This window comes from Babylonia areolata, chromosome 13 (assembly GCF_041734735.1).
Source record: "Babylonia areolata isolate BAREFJ2019XMU chromosome 13, ASM4173473v1, whole genome shotgun sequence".
NCBI lineage: Eukaryota > Metazoa > Mollusca > Gastropoda > Neogastropoda > Buccinidae > Babylonia > Babylonia areolata.
Window position 1 is genome coordinate 34,072,457 of NC_134888.1, and position 19,570 is coordinate 34,092,026.

A 19,570-nucleotide genomic window follows, 5' to 3' on the forward strand; every position below is an offset into this window, starting at 1 on the left:
CACACACACACTTAGAGACTTGTATACGCACAGGCATACCCCTGCACAGCCTCACCACACGCACACATGATGGCACAGCGTCATTTGCAAAAACTGACTGAATGAAAATAATAAAACAGCTTGCATGAAACACTCATATGTGTACGACGGAAAAAAAGGATGACCACAGTCTACTGTGGTGGGTCTGTTCCTTTCGGCCCGTTTCGTTGTACATCCTTGCTGTATGGGGTCCGACAGCACTGACCGGGTACACGTGGAGATCCACACACTCGGATTTCCATTCCCTGTATTGCAGTGCTCAAATGCGTTGCACAGAGGACTTCACATTAAAAATGAGCGGGACTGGTGGGACCTTCCCTAACAACGTGCTGTGAAGAAAAGTAACATTCCGAGATAGGAAAGTGCATTTTAACGGCCGAGGCAGTGTCCATGCTGAACTTGAACTGTTTCAGTTGGACAGCTGGACGTCCCTTTCTCGTGATGCTTGCACCAGCTGTGAATGTTCAAGTCAGCGATTTCGCGTGCTTGCGCGCGCTCGTGTGTGTGTGTGTGAACTTCATTCCGTGATTGCCCGTGGTGTGTGTTAAACAGCTTCTTTCCTCGACAGCACGCGTCACATGTGTGTGCTGTGTCCTGTGTTGCATGTCAGTATGCTCCTGGCTTTTCGTGGAGAAATGAGGACGAGACAAAATAATTAGCTGCACAGATAGCCATTCTTTCCATTCGCACAGACTTGTTCATGTTACGTTCTGAACCCATTGTCTAGTCCTTCACACAGGTTTTCATCCTCCCATGAAGCATGGTGCAGTTCATTCCGTTTTCACAAGAACAAGATTGTGCACAGTGACCTCTTTCCTACGTCCCCTTCGTGCACATCCACTTCGGCAGACCAGGAACAGGTCGTGCATGTACAATTACAACATTCCTTCAGCATGTGTCTGTGTGTCAGTGTACAGTGACAACTTCATTCCGTGTTTGTGTGTCCGAATAGTCGCCGGGGCTGACAATTTCATTCTGTAACTGATGATGTTGTGCATGAACACTCACAAGTTCATTCCAATATTGTGTGTGTAGGCACTCACAACTGACTTCATTCCGTAGTTTGGTGCGTGTACACTGACAACTTCATTCCGTCAAAGTGTGTGTGGGGCTGTGTGCAAAACATGTGGAATCATGTATCGGTAAGTACAATCGTAAACCCTTGTGTCGTCATACACTTTCGTTTTCAGCCTTGCGCGACCGGGACACCACACTTCATTCCGCCGTTTACAGTTTCAAAGTGCACAACTCTTGCGCACTTACCTCTTGCCATCGGAATTACGCATGACCGTTTACAAATAATTCAGACGGGCGAAATTGAAAATACCCGTCCGTGACATTTTCTCCTTCACTTTGCGTATCCCCCATTCTTTCCAAGCCCCTTGCTAGGTGCATGGAATGCCCCAAAAAGCATCCCTTTTTAGACACCTTTATAATCGGGCCAAGTTTCATTTAAAATCGTCAGCTATAGTAGACAATTCTCTATATATCTAATTAACATGTTTGCCTGTTTCGTAGATTTTTCACGTATGTTTTGTATTGCAGACGGGCAAAAATGTTAAGTAGAATATAAGAATGTTGAACCAGGAAGGTGGACAACTTTTCAGTCCAAAGGGTATACCTATTTGGGTACACAGTGATTCCGACTTCATCATAGAAGAGTCGATGGGCAAAATTGTTAATATTGCCGTAAAATCATCACCATTACAAACTTCATCTTTGCATGTAAAATACCAGTCATCTTTTTCATCACCCATGTAAAGTACCAAGTATAGATATTATCAGGTCTGAAACTGTGCTCTCTTCCACGTAAAGTACTGAGTAAAATATCAGGTCTGAAGCACTGCTGCTGCTACTAGTGCTAGTGAAAACTCATTGTTGAAGTATAACACACTGGTCTGTGGTCCACCCAGCATATGCATACCACATTAGTTATTATGATTTTATGTAAAGCACATTGGTCAGCCGGTCTTAAGACATGTTTTTGTTTTTTCAGCACCATTATGAAACGGCACTCTTTTGGGCAGATAAACTGGTGACATTGTCTGAAGCCTTTAGTAGTTCTCAAGGTAAGTCCACTTCACTATCTCAGTATCTTCCCTGCATTTATAAGAGAAATTTTACAGAGTTATAAAATCTCTTCTTGATTTGAGAGTTACAAGAAGTATAAAATTGCATCCAGTTGGGAATGCCTGTGTTCACCAGCTCCGACTGTTCACCCTCGATATACATATGGCTTTTAAGATATTAACCCTCAAAGTGCTGGATATAATAAAGTGTACATACAGAAATCATGCTTAAAACAAAGTGATAGTTTGCCTCCGCTACCTGTGCTCTGATTTGGGGCATTTGTATGCTTATCAGTAAGAATAAATAGGTAAACCTATACATTTTTGGAAAATAGAGTGAATGAAGAATCAGATAAAAGTAAAAAAAAAGGCTGTACCTTGTATGTAGTTGGAGATATTCCACAGGATATAATCAACAAATTTTGCACACTTGTATTCCAGAAACGTCAACCACAATGTTTATAGGTATTTTCACATCTTTTACAGAGTCAAAATCTCAAAATTGGCATTAAACTGTACAAAAAATGTTCTGGCTGCAGAATCATGATATGAATATAACTGAAACAATGAAATTATAAGCACTGTATTATTTGTTTGAGACACGCCTACCGACGCCATGCACGCGCACATCTACAATACTTTATGCAATCACAGGCAAAAACAAAAATAAATATTTTCTTTTAGCTCATGTTGCTTTCAAAAGCAGCAAGAATGCTTTAAATCAAAATAATTTCCGGTTTCTTAGCTTGATTTGGTCAAGAAATCGCAGTAGATCCATGCCTAACCCACTTTACCATCCCTCCCCACCCCCATCACCCACCACCCAGTTTTTGTGGCTGGAGACACAAAACTGAATGAACAACAAGCAAGTCAGCATGCCCAAGTGTCAAAATAACCGTTTTCACCAGAATCCCTGTCAGCAAACGAATCATCACTAGTGACAAGGTCACTCATTTCCTGAGCTTTATCAACTTCAGTGTCACTCATTGTTTACAAAAAATACGAAGATCTGGACTTGTAAACTCATCAAAGTTTGTGCAACACAAGCAGGGAGACAGTAACACCAGAACGAGGCATGTTTACAAAGGCTGAACATTGATTGCGTGAGAAATAGAGGGGGGCTGTGTGCTTCAGATGCGGTGGAAGACATGTACTGGTACGCACAGACCCTGTACCATACAGGCCAGTACCACAGAGCGGCCACGTTACTGCGCAACCGAAAGCTTGTCCAGGTAGGGAGATAATTTATGGTGAGAACAGATTTCATCAGTGATTATAAAAAATACTACGATGGTGGAAATAGAACAGTGTTGGGTTTCTTCAGAGGTGGGTTTTTTGTGTGTTTTTTTAATAATTTTTTTACTCATTTTTATTTTATTTATTTTTACAGATGCTAAAATATATAGAACTTTTTTGAAATTTGGAAAAGCCTTAGGTCAAATGCACTGAACATTGCATTTGCAACTTAAGTGTGTTTTATGCTAAAATACTTTGCAACAGCAAGTTAAGACTTCAGAGATATGCGAAATTTGTAGAAGTCTTGATTTTTCATTATTTTGACCCTAATGACATGTTTTTGTGCATAGTGAAGAATAGCTGGCTGTGACTTCAGCCGGGATTTTGCATGCTGCATAACAAATGATACAAGAATACCGAATATAAACGAATATACGTTCCATCATATGGCTCTGAATTAACAAGTACTAAAACAGACATATAGTTTTGTATAGATCTATATCCATTCTCTATTCTTAGATTCTAACTCTGACATTCTTTTATAAATCATGAACAATCATACGAGTCACAGTAGTGTTCATCAAAAAAGTGCCAGTTGTTAAACTATTGGCCATTTTGTATGTTTGCAGCATTATGACCCATGCCGTTACCTGGCTGCAAAATGCCTGGTAAGTATTTCAACCTGTGCAGTGCTCAGAAAAATTGATAATGAATGAATAAGCTAGATTGAAATTGTGATTTGAGCTACTGTACTTGTGGAACACAGACACACACACACACACACACACACACACACACACACACACACACACACTCATATGTATCATTTTATTTGATATTTTACCATGGAAGTTAGTTTGTTACGACCTTATGTAGTAAGTCCCTTAATGTTTTGTTATTGTCTTAACTCTTATCTGTCCAGTATTTTGAGGAAATTAGAAATGAATAAAGGAATAAGGGTATTTAAATTTTTGGGGCATGTAAGGACACATGATTGCTTTTTTCTGTTTTTTGTTCCAGGCCTTGTTTTTGGTTTTTTTCTTACTGTATTTTATTTCATGCTGTTTTGTGCTTTATTGTTATATCTTTTTAAAATAGAGCCAGTAACTGAGTAAGTAATGCAGGTTTAGTATGTGAAAAATAATTTTTCGCAGGAAAAGAAATAAGTATTTAGAAATGTTTGTAATGTATTATGACTTAAAAAAAACAGAACAACTATACATAAACACAGTCCACACAAACCAAAAAAAAAAAATCAAAAATCAAAATAAGCAAACCCACCCAGCACATATGTCAATGTATGTGAGTGTGCTGTGTGCAGTACGAGTGCAAGGAGTACCAGGAAGCCCTGAACATACTGGGTACAGTGGAGTTTTCAGTGACCTGCCCCTCACTGCTTCAGTCCAGCATTCACCAGCCCTGTAACGGAGAGGAGAGCAGCACTATGTTCAGCAAAGTGAAACGGGTCAGTGTTGGGGTGAATTTTACAATGCAAGAGGACATCAGCTGTTTGTTCAGCAAAGTGGAATGGGTCAGTGTTGGGGTGAATTTTACAATCCAAGAGGACATCAGCTGTTTGTTCAGCAAAGTGAAATGGATCAGTGTGGAGGTGTATTTTACAATACAAGAGGACATCAGCTGTTTGTTCAGCAAAGTGAAACGGGTCAGTGTGGGGGTGTATTTTACAATACAAGAGGACATCAGCTGTTTGTTCAGCAGAGTGAAACGGGGCAGTGATGGTATATTTAACAAGAATACAAATTAAAATACAAGAAGACATCAGCTGTATGTTCAGCAAAGTGAAACGGGACAGTGTGGGGGTGTATTTTACAATACAAGAGGACATCAGCTGTATGTTCAGCAAAGTGAAACAGGTCAGTGTGGGGGTGTATTTTACAATACAATACAAGAGGACATCAGCTGTATGTTCAGCAAAGTGAAACGGGTCAGTGTGGGGGTGTATTTTACAATACAATACAGTAAAAGAAGACAGCTGCTGTATGTTAGCATGGTGAAACAGATCATTGTGAGCTTGTATGTTAGAATACAGCACAATAAATACAGTACCGAAGGACAGCAGCACTATGTTCTAAGTAAAACAGGTCAGTGTGTGGATGTATTTTACAATACGAAGAACAGCAGCAGTTTGTTCCGCAAAATGTAATAGGTCTGTTTGGAGTTGGAGGTGTATTTTACACAACAACACAGTACAATGCATTATATTAGAAGAGCAGCACTTTTCTTGGCAAATTGAAACGGGTCAGTGTGGGGGTGAATTTTACAACAGAATATACTACAGGAGAGAAGCAGCATGATGTTCAGCAAAGTGAAATGGGTCATTGTGGGCGTTTTTGAGTTGGGGATGTATTTTGTCTCACTGTAATAATGTAACATGCATCACAATTCCACCTATATGTGTTGGAATTATAGGATTGTTTAGAACAGATTGAGCAATTCTATTCCTAGTTGATATTACCACACAGTTTAACAAAGTCAGGTACATTATCTTGCCACATACATTGTCACCATGCATTGTTTGGATTATTTTGTCCATTTGTGTTTGTTTTTTTTCCCATGTGCCCTTATGGAGTCTTTCTGGAACAATTCTTGACTTCATTGCTGCCTGCATAGATAATCAAGCTGAACGTGTCTTGATGTTTTGACAGGCATGAGGAAAGAGAGCAGGACACTGTTCATGCTGTCTTTTTTTGTTTTTTGTCTTAAAAAAAAAAAAAAAAAAAATTATTGTAGAGATTAACCAAACACTAATATGTATACTTAAGGTCAGTTGATATTCAGTATTCACTAAGAGTTTCTTTGTTTTCAGCTCTCCCACTTAAAATTGAGTCTTGAACTAATTGTATGTTGGTGTTATGATTATGAGTAACAGTATTATACAAAATGCGGGCATCTAAGCTTTCACTTGCCTTTTTTCCTGTTTTGCTTCAGCATTTGTTTTGTCAGGTCTACAGGTATTGTGAGCCTACTTTTGGCAGTACTGGGGTGTTGTCATTGATGGTGTTGTTGACCAGGTGGACAGTTCCATCAGTTTGCTGCGAGGCAGGATCTATGAGGCCATGGACAACCGGGGGCTGGCTGTGGAGTGTTTCCGCCGCGCCCTTCAGCAGGATGTGTACTGCTTTGAGGCCTTCGACCTGTTGGTCTCTCACCACATGATGTCCGCACAGGAAGGTGAGAGGGAGGGGTTGAGTGATGAGTGTAACTCTCCAACTCGGAGTGATTTTGAAATCAGTTCCAAGACCACAGTTATTTGCCAAGCGTTCCCTTAGCTATCTCATGGGCTGTGTGTGTGTGTCCGTTTATGTGTGTACACTTGGATCGTGGAGCATGCAAAGCGCATTGAGCTGCATCAGGCAAGGTTATGTGCTATATAAAAATCATTCAGTTTTATGATGATGATTTTAGTGTGTGATATGTGCCATATGGTATGACTGACTGTTGTACTGTCTGCAGGAACGAGAGACGGGAGAGTGGTTCTGGAATATCAGTTTCGGGAAGTGGGTTGTTGAAAGAAAGGAAGGGGAATGATGATTCTTTTGGGTGTTTATTTTGTTTCAGAACAAGATCTGCTGAATTCTCTGCCTTTCCAGACCCAATGTCCCAAACCAGAGGTGGAGCTCTTGAAGTTCTTGTATGAGAACCATTTGAAAAAGGTGCATGGTGGTTTTGACTGAACTTTTCTGCAAATCTTTTTGATGGGGGAATAAGGGTGTTTTGTTGCAACATCTTGATTTTTGTGGGGTTTTGTGTGTGTGTGTGCTTTTATTTTTTTGTTTTTGTTTTATTAGTTCACTTCTTCAGTTTGCTTTATTTGCTTTGGGGATTTAAGTCATTCTAATGCTTAATTCTTGCTTGTTTTTGTGATACAAGAAAATTTACTTCTCAGATTATTTTTCGTTAATTTCTTTTATTTTATGTATTAGCAATTTAGATGTTTTGATGGCAGCAAGTTATAATTGTAAAGTGCTTTCATGGGCTTGATTTGTTATGATGCTACCCATGGACTTGACACATGCTCAAGCATCCACACGACACACAAAGACACTTTGCAATCTTATGCACCGTTTCTTAGCAGCCTGAGAGTGACAGCTGGATAGCTATGGTGGTTATTTCTTGTTTATATGTGTCCTTTGCATATCCCTTTTCTTTTTTTTTCTTTTTTTGTTGTTGTTGTTTTTTTCACCAAAACAGCAACAAATATATATATATATATATATGAAGTTTTTTCCACTACCTTCTTGAAATCAAACTTGTCATTTCTTGTTGCAGTACAACAAACCTGGGGACCACACCATCCCCAGCTCCTTGTCTTCGTTCAGGGAGAACATGGACGTGGTGGTCAATCAGGCAGAGCGCCTCTACTACAACTGTGACTTCCAGGAGTGCTACAGGATCACTAAAGAGTGAGTCAGTGCAACAGTCTCCTGCTTTGCTCCTCTTCTGTATACACTTAACACTTGGAAAATGCTCTGCTACGTAAAGTGTGCTTTGGTATGTAAAACGTTATGTTTGACATACTGCTGTGCTTTGGTGTGTAAAGTGATATATTTTGACAAACTATACTTTGCTTTATAAAGAGTGGGATTTGCTTTGTAGATTATTATATTTTGACAAACTTTGCTTTGTTATGTAAAATGTATTTTGAAACACCAAGTTTTGCTATGAAAAAAATATTTTTGGACAAACTGTGCTTTTCAGTGTAGAATATGTTTGCTGTGTAAAATGTTTCATCTTGACAAACTGTGCTTTGCTTTACAAAATGGTTCATCTTGACAAACTGTGCTTTGCTGTAAAAATGTCATATTTTGGCAAACTGCATTATTCTTATGTAAAATGTTGTATTTTGACAAAATCATCTTGGTATCAAGGCCATCAAGAGTTTATATCTTATTGTGAATTTGAGATTGTTGTGCATGTATCCACAACATACGCTGTCCAGAACACTGAAATTGGCATGTTATCATTCATATACCAGGCACTAATTGCTTAGATTTTACCATTGTTAGTACGTAGTTGATAGATGTAAGATTCAGGTTCACTAAAAACATTGTACAGTGTGATGCTTAAAGTGTAGATGGAAACGGACAGGGCTTTATGGCTTGTACTGATCTGTTTCTGTCCCATTACTTCACTCTGGCTTGCTGCAGACTGAATTACAAAAATGTCAGTGTCCACTTCAGACTTTAGTCTGATACAAACTATTGCTGTTGAGTTGTGTTGTAAGACAAGGGAAGTAATTTATTATCATGTGTGAATATCTCAAAAAGGACAGAATGGTTTTTGAAGAGCTTGCTATGGTAAACTTTTGAGCTATTTCACTTTATTTTGTAGTTTGTATTTACAGTTGGTTGATTCAGTTCATTTTGTAGCTGTTCTGAAATAAGCTGGTGTGTGTGGATTTGCTTGCAGTGAATTCCCCCTCCCCCCTCCCTTTTATCTGAGGTAATGTTATTTTCATTAAAACTGATTTGCCAGATTGGAATAACAGCCAAGTATTTAGTGTTGGGCTGTCATTTGAGGTTTGATCCTGATATCAGTAGTTGATTGAGGGTGCAAATAATTTCTTTATGATCTTCAGGACAACATACAACGGATTGTTCATGTGTATACTCATGCAGAAGATCAAATAAACATGTTAATGATCCACGAATCTATGTCCTTGTTTGGTAAGTTATGGAAATATGAACAAATGCAGAAATAAGAAAATGGTTTAACCATAATAGGAAAAAAATATACATATTAAATCTCCCTTTCAATGCCAGTGTCGCATTCCAGCACCAGCTGCGCAGACACCCATGTCACTGAAATGCGACCAGAGAAATGGTTCTTTGGGAAAATTGTCCACAGCAGTGAATTAAATGATCATGGGTCTGTTACCCATGAACCTACCACTCTTATGGTAGGATAGGCCATATTTCCTACACATCACATGAAAATCCCCAGCTGTTCTTAGACACCATCTTTTCTGTGTTTATAGCACAAGGTAGTTTTGCTCTCTAAATTGACTGGCAGTGAAAGGGATTTATAATTTTTAATTATTAATCAAAAGTCTCGTATGCACTTACAACAAATGGCGGTGCTTTAGGACTGTGCTGTTCCAGTGAGCCATCCTGTCAGGTCTGTTCTCTTAGAACAGTGTGGCTTCAGTGTGTCAGGTGCTCTGTTGAACATGGACAAGTGCTGCCCATGTTTGTCCCATTCACTGTGTATTTTGTCTTACATTCAACACAGAAAAGCGCAGGATATGATGTGTATTACATCACAGTGTGTTAGGTATTATTCTGCAAACACACAAACCTACTACAGTTGCATTTTCTATTTATGGGAGTACTTCAGTGTTATAGTTTTTATACAGATTTCTATAAAGGCATTTTTTGGGGGTGAGGGGTGGGGCACTCCTCCCCCCAGAGCCCCCTTTGAATAAGTTTCTTTCCTTTAACAGAAAAAGTCCCACAGACTTTAGATGCAAACTAATAAGCTGCATAAAAATCAGATTATGCAGATTTCTGTGATGGCATTTTGGCAAAAAAAAAATTCCTATGACTAAGGTTGGTTTTTTTTGTTTTTTTCTGTTCTTGGTGGTGGTGGTGTTTTTTGTTGGGTTTTTTTTTCCTTTATTATTAAGAGTCCAGTACACATCAGCCGCAAACATTTTAGCTGTATAAAAAAATCAGTTATTTCTAACCATGACTTTGTGTGGTTAATTTTCAGTGTGTTGACGAGGAGAGACCCCTTGAACAGTCGCTGTCTGCCGCTGCATATAGCTGTGCTAGTGGAGCTGAAGAAACCCAATGGTCAGTACACTGCACTCCGTGGGGTCAGAAATACACTTCTTTTTATATACATATATGTATCAGAGAAAGTTTGGTTCAGTTTGGTTTTGTAAACTTTCCAACTTTGCGTGGAAAAGTTGTGGAATTTTGTTAGGTCTCATCTGTGGGAACCGAACTGCTGGACTCTGATGTAGCAGCTTTTCCATTGTGAAAGTGTGTAAATAAGGAAAATAAATTGCATGAACTGTGGGGCAATAAAGAGGTATGTGCAGGGCATTTCTTTCTGTTGAACTGTGAGTAGTCAGATTGCTGCACATGGTAGGGGAGACAACTAGAAACAACCAGCAGAAATGGCTGTCTGTGGCAGTAACTTTCAGGTGTGTGTGTGTTATAATTATGATGTTGCTGTTATGAGATATTATCATATGTTTTTGTAGTCATTATTGTAAAGGTAGTTTTGCTGAGAAATCTGGTGAGAAACCACAGAAATGTATAAGATCAAGCTTTTGATCTTGAGTAAGGAAACAAACTCAGTGTGTATGCAGAATGAGGTAACCAATTCCAACGAACAGTATGTATCTTTTTGAAAATTTTGTGTGACTTATGAGTATTCATTAAAAGAAGAAATCCAACGACCGTCACACGAAAAGAAAGAGAGGAAAAAAGTTAAAAAGGTCCATTCCCTTTTTTCTTTCCTCTTTTTTTTTTTTTTTGAAACTTACACATTCCACAAAGTAACACCGTGTACATTCATATACATAAAAAGTGAAAATAGATAATAAAGTAAGGAGATCCAAAAGGTTGGCAATACCTGTTAACATAAATTTACAAGCAGCTCAGCCCTCTGCTCACCCATCTTCACCCCATCGTGCAGCATACATAAGGGGATATGGTGGTGGAGGATAGGGTGGGGGTGGGTGGGTGTCGGGGGGTAATAATCAGTCACCTTTTCATAACCACAGAATATAATTGCAATATGTCAATGTTATTGAATCCAAATTGTATCTGAGGATTATTACATTTTATTATTTTCACTTCATGTGTTCCTTGAGTGTTTTATCTATGTCAGCGTCAGTGTCAAGTTTTACCAGTTGTCCATCTTTTAGTCCTGCGAGGACTTTTCCGTTAGACGACCATGCCGACATTGCGGCTGAGCGGTGTGATGCCCGTTTTAGTAGTTGGTGGTTTGCACGTGTCAGGTCTTTTGCCACCGAGAAACCTGTACCTTTGAGTTTTCGTCGGTCAGCTAGCACCAGGCCCCGCTGACAACGTGAAACAAATTTAAGCAGGACAGGGGGAGGTTTTCCATTCGGTCCCCTTCAGCGCGACCGACCAGTGCACAATGTCAATGTCTGCTGGTTTAACAGTTTGTACACCAATTTTGTCCTTGAAAAGCTCCACACATTGTTTTATGCAGTCTTCCACTGTCTCACCCTCCCTTTCCTTTAGTCCAAATACACGCACATTCCAATTTCTACTGTGTTGTTCTTATTTATCTCTCTTAATGTATTTATTTCTTTATCTTTTTGTTTCAGTTCGCTTTCTAGTTCTTTTTTCCTCGTTTAATTTGTTCACTTCTATATTGAGGGTATCGTTTTTTGTTTGTAAATCAGTCACCTGCGTTTCAAGAATGTCCAGCCTTTTAGTCAGTAATGTAGTTATCTTAATCATGCCCTGTTTTAGTGTTTCAGTGTCCTCTTTGGTGGACATATTGTCTTTGATGTTTTGTAAAGTGTCATTCAGTGCCATGTCTGAATCAGCGTCGTCTTCGATATCTTCAATCTTTTTTTTTAAATTTTTTTTTTTATTTATTTATTTTGATTTTGTATTGTTGGTTGAGGGGCTGGAATTACTCACCAGAGATTTCCTTGCTCCCGCACTTGTTCTTTTGCCACTTTTTGTTGTGAAGAAACTGGACACCAGTGTTGTCATACTCTAATTTTTACAACTAACCGTTTTTCATTTTATCAGTCCAATGTCAATTTTTCTTCTCTCTCTTTTTCCTCTTTTTTTTTTTCTTTTACACAAAAAACCCCTCACCTCTTTAAACTGAAAACGTGGCATGTATAACTGAACGTTGCTGGCATACATGGATTAAAGCCTTGTCACCCACTCTCTCCCGACTTGCTGCGTATCTGCTCACATCGTTGCAATGCACGATTTTTGCGGAGCGGCCAAAAACACGTCCGTTGTTTTGGCTGAGCGGAAGTCAAGTCAATTATAATGGTTTTTGTTTTTGATTATTTATTGAGATATCTGTCACAACTTTAAGTTTTGTGTGAACCAGTATATTTTTGTTGTTTTTGCGCATTATCATTAATAATAATCTTTGTAAGATGGTTTCAGAGATCCAGTTAACCTTTTCACTGTTATGAGGGTCATAGTTTGTCCAATTTTTCCCACCTGGGAAATTTTAGCAGGATTTTTTTTTATATTAAAAAAAGAAAAGATTTCAAGAGTAAAATTATGACAGTAAAATATAACGACGATTTGCCTCAGTCATTTATTAATGCATCACCCATCAATGCTCACAATTATACCATGTCCTGATATGTAATTCATTCATGCTGCTTTTGTTCCAGAATTATTCTATCTTGGCCATAAGTTGGTGGATTACTATCCAAACAAACCTGTAAGTCCATGAATAGTTCTTGTATACATTTCTGTTCAGTGCATTTAAAAAAAAAAAAAAAAAAAAAAGCTACTTATCCATTCTGTCTTGTGTTGGGTGTTTAGAAAAAAATATGAATATTTTTTCAGTCAACAACAAAAATCTGTAATTGAATTATTGCCCTGACATATTCATGAGTGTAGTTGTGATGCCTAAACTGATCTTGTTTTCAAGTGGATGTGACCTCAGAAATCTGTAGAACTTGGAGTGTGATTATGACTGGTCAGCCATTTGACTTATTTGAATGAAATAGGTATAATATTTTGATGTTGGGTGTATCACTTCTGGAAGCAAACCAAAAGTTGTTGATTTCTGCACCAGATGTTGGCATCATGTACAGGAATTATTTACACAGGTGACAGAATGTTGAACACCTAATGAAAATTGAATTAACACAAAATTGAAATATTACGGACTTCTCTTATCAAAGTGAATGGCGTGGATGGGCCCTCTGGCTTAAGGTTTACAGTGCCTCAGACAAAACGGGTTCATCCCATCTTTTTGCCCCCAAAAGGTCTTTATCATTTATTTCTTTGTAATTCTTTGTCTTTTTTTCTTGTTGTTTTTTTTTAAATGGGAAGAAAGAAAAATGTGTGTCTTTCTGCACACCTGTTTGCGTAAATGTGGTTGTTGATGGCAGGTGTCGTGGTTTGCTGTGGGGTGCTACTATCTCCTGACGAAGAATTATGAACCAGCCAGAAGGTACCTCAGGTAGGAGCATTTTTCCTGTCTGAGCACACAACCAGCAAAGTTTGTGTTTTTGTCATCTGAAAAAATTGAATTTATTCAGTCCATGGGTTTCTTAGAGATAGAGGGGACCAGTGAACAAAAATACATTATTATTCATTCCTTGTATTGTGCTGTGGTGCGAAGATACACGTTGCCTAAATTCTGAGTTTTCATACATTTGATTATATAATGAAAAATAACATTCTTGATTAGCTGTAAGCAAGTAAGTATCACAAAGACACTGAATGGCCAGACGTGTCAGTTTTCTGCAAGTTTCCCAGTTTCACTGCTGTATTTTTAAAGCATTTGAAGTTTAATCTCCTTTATCAAACTTGTAGAAAATGCATCTTGCACAGTTTTATCTCATTGATTAAGCTTGCAGTAATGATGATGCAGCTATTATATGGCCCTCTGTGGTCGGCTGGGCTATACCTAAGCAACAGTGATAAATGAGATACGTTTTTTAGCTGAGGGTTTGCCCTTGATATTCAGATATTGGAATGTGTGTGTGTGAGCTTGCACACTGGTATCAGTGTGCATGTTGTTTTTTTTGCATTACATATTTATATTTTACAAAACCCAGGATAGGCTCTCTATTCCAAATCAACATGTTGGATTGGTAAAAAGTTGTCTTCTCAAAACCAAAAAAAAAATTTTTTTTTTTTTTTTAAACAACAGATGTATAGCATATATGGATCAGTTGGCACACTTTTGACGCCTTGAAAAAACCAGAAAGGAAACCAGTAAATGAAGGCGGTAATGGTGTTGGTGTGTGTGTGGATCAGCAAGGCCACCACCCTGGACAAGACGTATGGCCCAGCCTGGTTGGCCTATGGACATTCCTTCGCTGCTGACAACGAGCACGATCAGGCCATGGCTGCCTACTTCACAGCCTCCCAGATCATGAAGGGGTACGGTACAAACACAATTACAACAGTTCTGTTATTACAAAGTTGTCTGTAGTGGTTGAGGTTGTAGTTTTCTGTTAGCATGGGTTGGTGATGTTAGCTATATCATGTGCCTGTGGTAATATGGATGTGTGTGTGTTGTGTACATGCTGGTGCAAGTGATGCAGTCTGTGCCAGTTGTGGAAGTGTTAGCGTATGCATGTGGTACAATAGCTATCATGTGCCTGTAATGTGATTTGTATACTTGTTCTGTTAATTTGCGCTGGTTATGATGCGTTGTATTATATGCCTGTTGTGTATTGTTAAAGATTTGTTTTGCTGGAATGCCATTTGGGTGTGTCTGAAACATTGACGATTGTAATATTGATTAACAAAAATAATGAATGACTGTTGACAGTATTTATCTTCTAAAAAAAAAAAAAAAAAGAGAGAGAGAGAGAGAATGAGTACTAGGATTCTATCAAGTATTATAAATTCGAACTTTTTTCTTTTTCTTTTTTTAATGGAATTAATCTTTATTATCTCCTATAATTTGTCAGTTTATTGTGCGTTTCAGTACATCCCCACATTCTTCATGAATGCATTAAAACCATTTCATTAAAATAAAAAAAGAAAGAAAAAATGTATGGGGGTTCCATGGCAGAATCAGTTATGTATTGGACCTGATCCAGTGTTCACCAGTGATCAAGGTTCGAGGCCTTGTTTTTACTTTTGGTGTTGTGGTGTGTCCTTAGGGAAGGCACTTAACTCTGATTGACCTTGCTCCACCATGGTGTGAATCAGTACCTGGGATGGTTAAAAGCAGGAGGGGATTGTGGACCCACCTTCTTTTGCAGAGTCCTGGACACAGTAAATATCAATGTCACTGCCACTATGGCTGTAGGACTTTAACTTCCACAGCTGTAGGCGTCTTTTGTTGACTAGACAGTGCACTGCCACAGGCTGCTTTTGTTGACATTAAGGGGGCATGTTGATAAGATCATTTTTCACTCACTTGTGTAAACAGAGTGAGTCTGTGTTTTAACCCGGTGTTCGGTTGTCTGTGTGTCTGTGGTAAACTTTAACATTGACATTTTCTCTGCAAATACTTTGTCAGTTGACACAAAATTAGGCATAAAAATAGGAAACATTCTTTCCAGTCATCTTGTTTAAAACAATATTGCACCTATGGGATGGGCACAAAAAAATAAAAAATGAAGCCTAATTATATGCAAACTGCATTTACTGTTATATCTATATTTTTTGTATTCTCTAAACTTGGCACTTTGATCTGATATTCTGACCCAACAACAAGAGCAGTCATTATCATTTTTTGTTCAAACAGGAACTTCTTTTGCTAAGCACGGAAGTTTTATTTATTTTGGAAACGTTTTGGTGCAGATAGTAAAAAAGGGAAATTACTCTATAATTAATGCTAGGGGACTTAATTCGCTTTAAACTGATCTTTCGCATCTTAAATATTACATTTTGAAAATATGCACAATATATAAAAAGCTGGGATTTTTTTTTTCAGTGTATCACAAGTGAGACTTGAAGGCCTTGCCTCTCTTGTTCACATTGTGACAGTTTCAGTTTCAATTTCTCAAGGTGGTGGTATTGCGTTCAGACAAAACAAAGCATGACAACTGCAGCCAGTTTCCTACTAATAGTTCAATGACTAACATTTGCCCCCTGACCAAGTTCGAAGTGAACAAGTCCACTGTGTTCTGACATGAACTGAAGGCTTTGACCGAGAGCATCGTTTCTGAAATATTTGCCACTGGGGAGTATTTTTCACACAGAAACTTGGCAGTGAAAGAGTTGACCTTTAGTCATCGACTGATGGGATGTTATCCATCCACTGTGGCTGTGATGATGAGGGGTATGTGGGATGTTATCCATCCACTGTGGCTGTGATGATGTGAGGATGAGGGGTATGTGGGATGTTATCCATCCACTGTAGCTGTGATGTGAGGATGAGGGGTATGTGGGATGTTATCCATCCCCTGTGGCTGTGATGATGTGATGATGAGGGGTATGTGGGATGTTATCCATCCACTGTGGCTGTGAGGATGAGGGGTATGTGGGATGTTATCCATCCACTGTGGCTGTGATGATGTGAGGATGAGGGGTATGTGGGATGTTATCCATCCCCTGTGGCTGTGATGATGTGAGGATGAGGGGTATGTGGGATGTTATCCATCCCCTGTGGCTATGATGATGTGAGGATGAGGGGTATGTGGGATGTTATCCATCCACTGTGGCTATGATGATGTGAGGATGAGGGGTATGTGGGATGTTATCCATCCACTGTGGCTGTGATGATGTGAGGATGAGGGGTATGTGGGATGTTATCCATCCACTGTGGCTGTGAGGATGAGGGGTATGTGGGATGTTATCCATCCACTGTGGCTGTGATGATGTGAGGATGAGGGGTATGTCTGGTGTGTGTGAACCACAGGTGTCACCTGCCAGTGCTGTACATTGGCCTGGAGTACGGACTGACCAGCAATGCTAAGCTGGCTGACCGCTTCTTCACCCTGGCTCAGAGCATCGCCCCTGACGACCCCTTCGTGCTGCACGAGATGGGTGTCATCGCTTTCCAGAACCAGGAGTGAGTGTAAATAGTAGGGTTGGGGGTGGGGGTTGCTGTCCTTCAGGTTTCCTACACACACACCCCCCACCCCCACCCCCACCCCCACTCCCCCCCTTTACCTCCCTCTAGATAATTTTTTTAATTATTATTTTAGTTATGTATTTTTTCCCCTCATTTTCTATGGGAATGATATTGACTGTTTTCAGCATTTATATGGCCATAAGGAGCAATGATGAAACCAGTTTAATACATTTATTTTGCCAAGCATTCCCTTCACAATGCTACAGCCTGTGTCTGTGGATTGCTGCTTATGAGCTGAATGTTAGTGCATGAATTGTGTGAATGGAGCCTTGTGTACAGTACATTATGTTGGCAAGATTGTGTGCTATACATGTATTTATAGAAATGTTTCAATGTTATGATTCTAACATGTCGCCTGGTGGGTGATGTGCAGCTGGGTGGAGGCGGAGCGACTGTTCAAGGAGGCGTTGGGTCGGATCCAGGATGTCAGTCACCAACACCTGCCAGACAAGTGGGAGCCCCTCCTCAACAACTTGGGCCATGTTGCTCGCAAACTCAAGTAGGTGCACAGTTTTTTTCTCTTCTGTCCACTTTCTGTGTTTGCCTACCAGCCCGTGATATTGCCTAATTATCTTACCCAGGTCTGTCTGTCTGGTTTTTGTTTTCTCTCCTGGTAATGCAGGATCCCTTGTTGAAACAGCTCATGCTGTTTTGAATGCAGGTGCATGGAGGGCCCATTCCTTTGAAGGAACTCCACATGTTTCTTGATTTCTGGCAAAATCGCAACATGAAAATTCAGGATGACCACAGTTTTCATTTGCTGAAAGAATTTGTCTGGATTTTCTTTCCTTTCTATCTCTTCAAATTTTTTAATTTATAGGAGGACAAAAAGACAGTCTTGGCATATTTCTTCCACACAGCGTTTACCAAAGAAACGGTTCTTTGGGAGAATTGTCCATACCAATGAATTAAATGATTCATTCTGTGTCTTTTTGTGGGTAATTCTCTGAAGTAGCTGTGTTGTGGTCATTCTTTTGTAGAGAGGCACCAGTTTGCCGAACACCTCTCTTGACACAGCTGTGCCAAGGTTTTCTTCATGTGGTCCAGTTTGCTGACCAAGAGCAAGAGCTTTGTTGAAAAAGCCCCAACTGTCCGGGCCATGTGGACATCTGAAGTGATGGGAGTCTTCATCTGTTGATACATTGTGGAACAGTGTTACCCAAACAGCATTGCATTGCGCAGGTCATCTTCAGTTTAGTTGCGTGGGTCTAATATGGCTCTTTGGAAGAAGTTCTGGAGTCTTGTGCATTTAGGCAAATTGAGATGTCTAAATCCTTTGCCACCCAGTTTGTCTTCCTTGGTGAGCTTTTGTAAGGCAGTTGTCAACCCGCTTATGCACATGGCTTGTGCATTCCAGCTTCGTGACCAGGTGATTGTCAAGGTGATTGTCCGTTTTCGGCTTGGCCCTCTCCACCGCACTGAAGGCTACAGCCTGGCTTGATGAGCACTGGTCCATGATGAGCACCTGTTCGGCCTGCCTCACGAGTCTGGTGAGGATCGTGGCCAACCCCAGGTTGACAGTTATAGACTTGGCGGGTAAAAAAAAAAGACTCGAGGAGGGCCAGACTAAAAATGGTCGTGATCTCTTCAAGTATCACTATACGCCAGCCACAATGAGCATCTTCAAAAATCGCGTCTTGAATCCTGTGCAGAGAGCGATACCCCAAGATGAGCTTGCTCCTTGAAAGGAGCTGCTACTTCTTTGTAGTGTTGAAAGTCAGGTAAGTGTTCTTGAACCGCGTAACTGGCATTGATTGTGCTGCTGATATACAAAACCGGTTTATTTTTCCATACGTTTTTGCACATCTCGAAGGCAAAGTAGGACTTTCCAGTTCCGGTCGGGCTCCTCACTGTCTATTATGGCCTTCAGTGGATGGTTTTTTGTCAGAGGTGCCTCTTTTTCCTCTTCCAGAAAGAAAAGCTGCTCTTTTTTTTTGCTTGACATATTGTTCTCTCTCACTTGACATCAACCACCACATGTGAAGCATACACACTGTCTCAAGAGCAGCCGTGTAGATGATCACCCTGTAAGAACTGATGTCTTTTGGTTGTTCATGTATTTTGTTATCCTTTGTGATGAAGACCACATCTTGGACCCCCCAGATCTCTTTTATCATCCTCTCCAACAGAATGCCATCTTGTCTGGCGCCTCGGCGCAACGATTTTTTTGTACAGCCAGCGAACAGCGTTGATGTGAGCGGCTCCCATGCACTGGTCCATGATGAGCACCTGCTCGGCCTGCATCACGAGTCTGGTGAGGATCGTGGCCAACCCCAGGTTGACAGTTTTAGACTTGGCGGGTAAAAAAAAAAAAAAAGACTCGAGGAGGGCCAGACTAAAAATGGTCGTGATCTCTTCAAGTACCACTATACACCAGCCACAATGAGCATCTTCGAAAATCGCATCTTGAATCCTGTGCAAAGAGCGATACCCCAAGATGAGCTTGCTCCTTGAAAGGAGCTGCCACT

The 19,570-nt window shown here is 39.9% G+C and overlaps 1 protein-coding gene across 2 annotated transcripts in view; it reads left to right on the plus strand.

Annotated features, from left to right (window-relative positions):
- The window catches only part of LOC143289225 (cell division cycle protein 16 homolog), a 65,598-nt gene that overhangs the window by 28,334 nt on the left and 17,694 nt on the right, over nucleotides 1–19,570 (plus strand). For both annotated transcript variants that reach the window (XM_076598187.1, XM_076598186.1), the window contains exons 2-14: nucleotides 2,036–2,108; nucleotides 3,243–3,340; nucleotides 3,974–4,012; nucleotides 4,666–4,809; nucleotides 6,377–6,536; nucleotides 6,924–7,018; nucleotides 7,635–7,768; nucleotides 10,077–10,159; nucleotides 12,721–12,770; nucleotides 13,450–13,520; nucleotides 14,324–14,449; nucleotides 16,887–17,039; nucleotides 17,476–17,601. In XM_076598187.1, coding sequence (XP_076454302.1) covers nucleotides 2,036–2,108; nucleotides 3,243–3,340; nucleotides 3,974–4,012; nucleotides 4,666–4,809; nucleotides 6,377–6,536; nucleotides 6,924–7,018; nucleotides 7,635–7,768; nucleotides 10,077–10,159; nucleotides 12,721–12,770; nucleotides 13,450–13,520; nucleotides 14,324–14,449; nucleotides 16,887–17,039; nucleotides 17,476–17,601 — 1,352 coding nt within the window. The remainder of the gene's footprint in view (nucleotides 1–2,035; nucleotides 2,109–3,242; nucleotides 3,341–3,973; nucleotides 4,013–4,665; nucleotides 4,810–6,376; nucleotides 6,537–6,923; nucleotides 7,019–7,634; nucleotides 7,769–10,076; nucleotides 10,160–12,720; nucleotides 12,771–13,449; nucleotides 13,521–14,323; nucleotides 14,450–16,886; nucleotides 17,040–17,475; nucleotides 17,602–19,570) is intronic.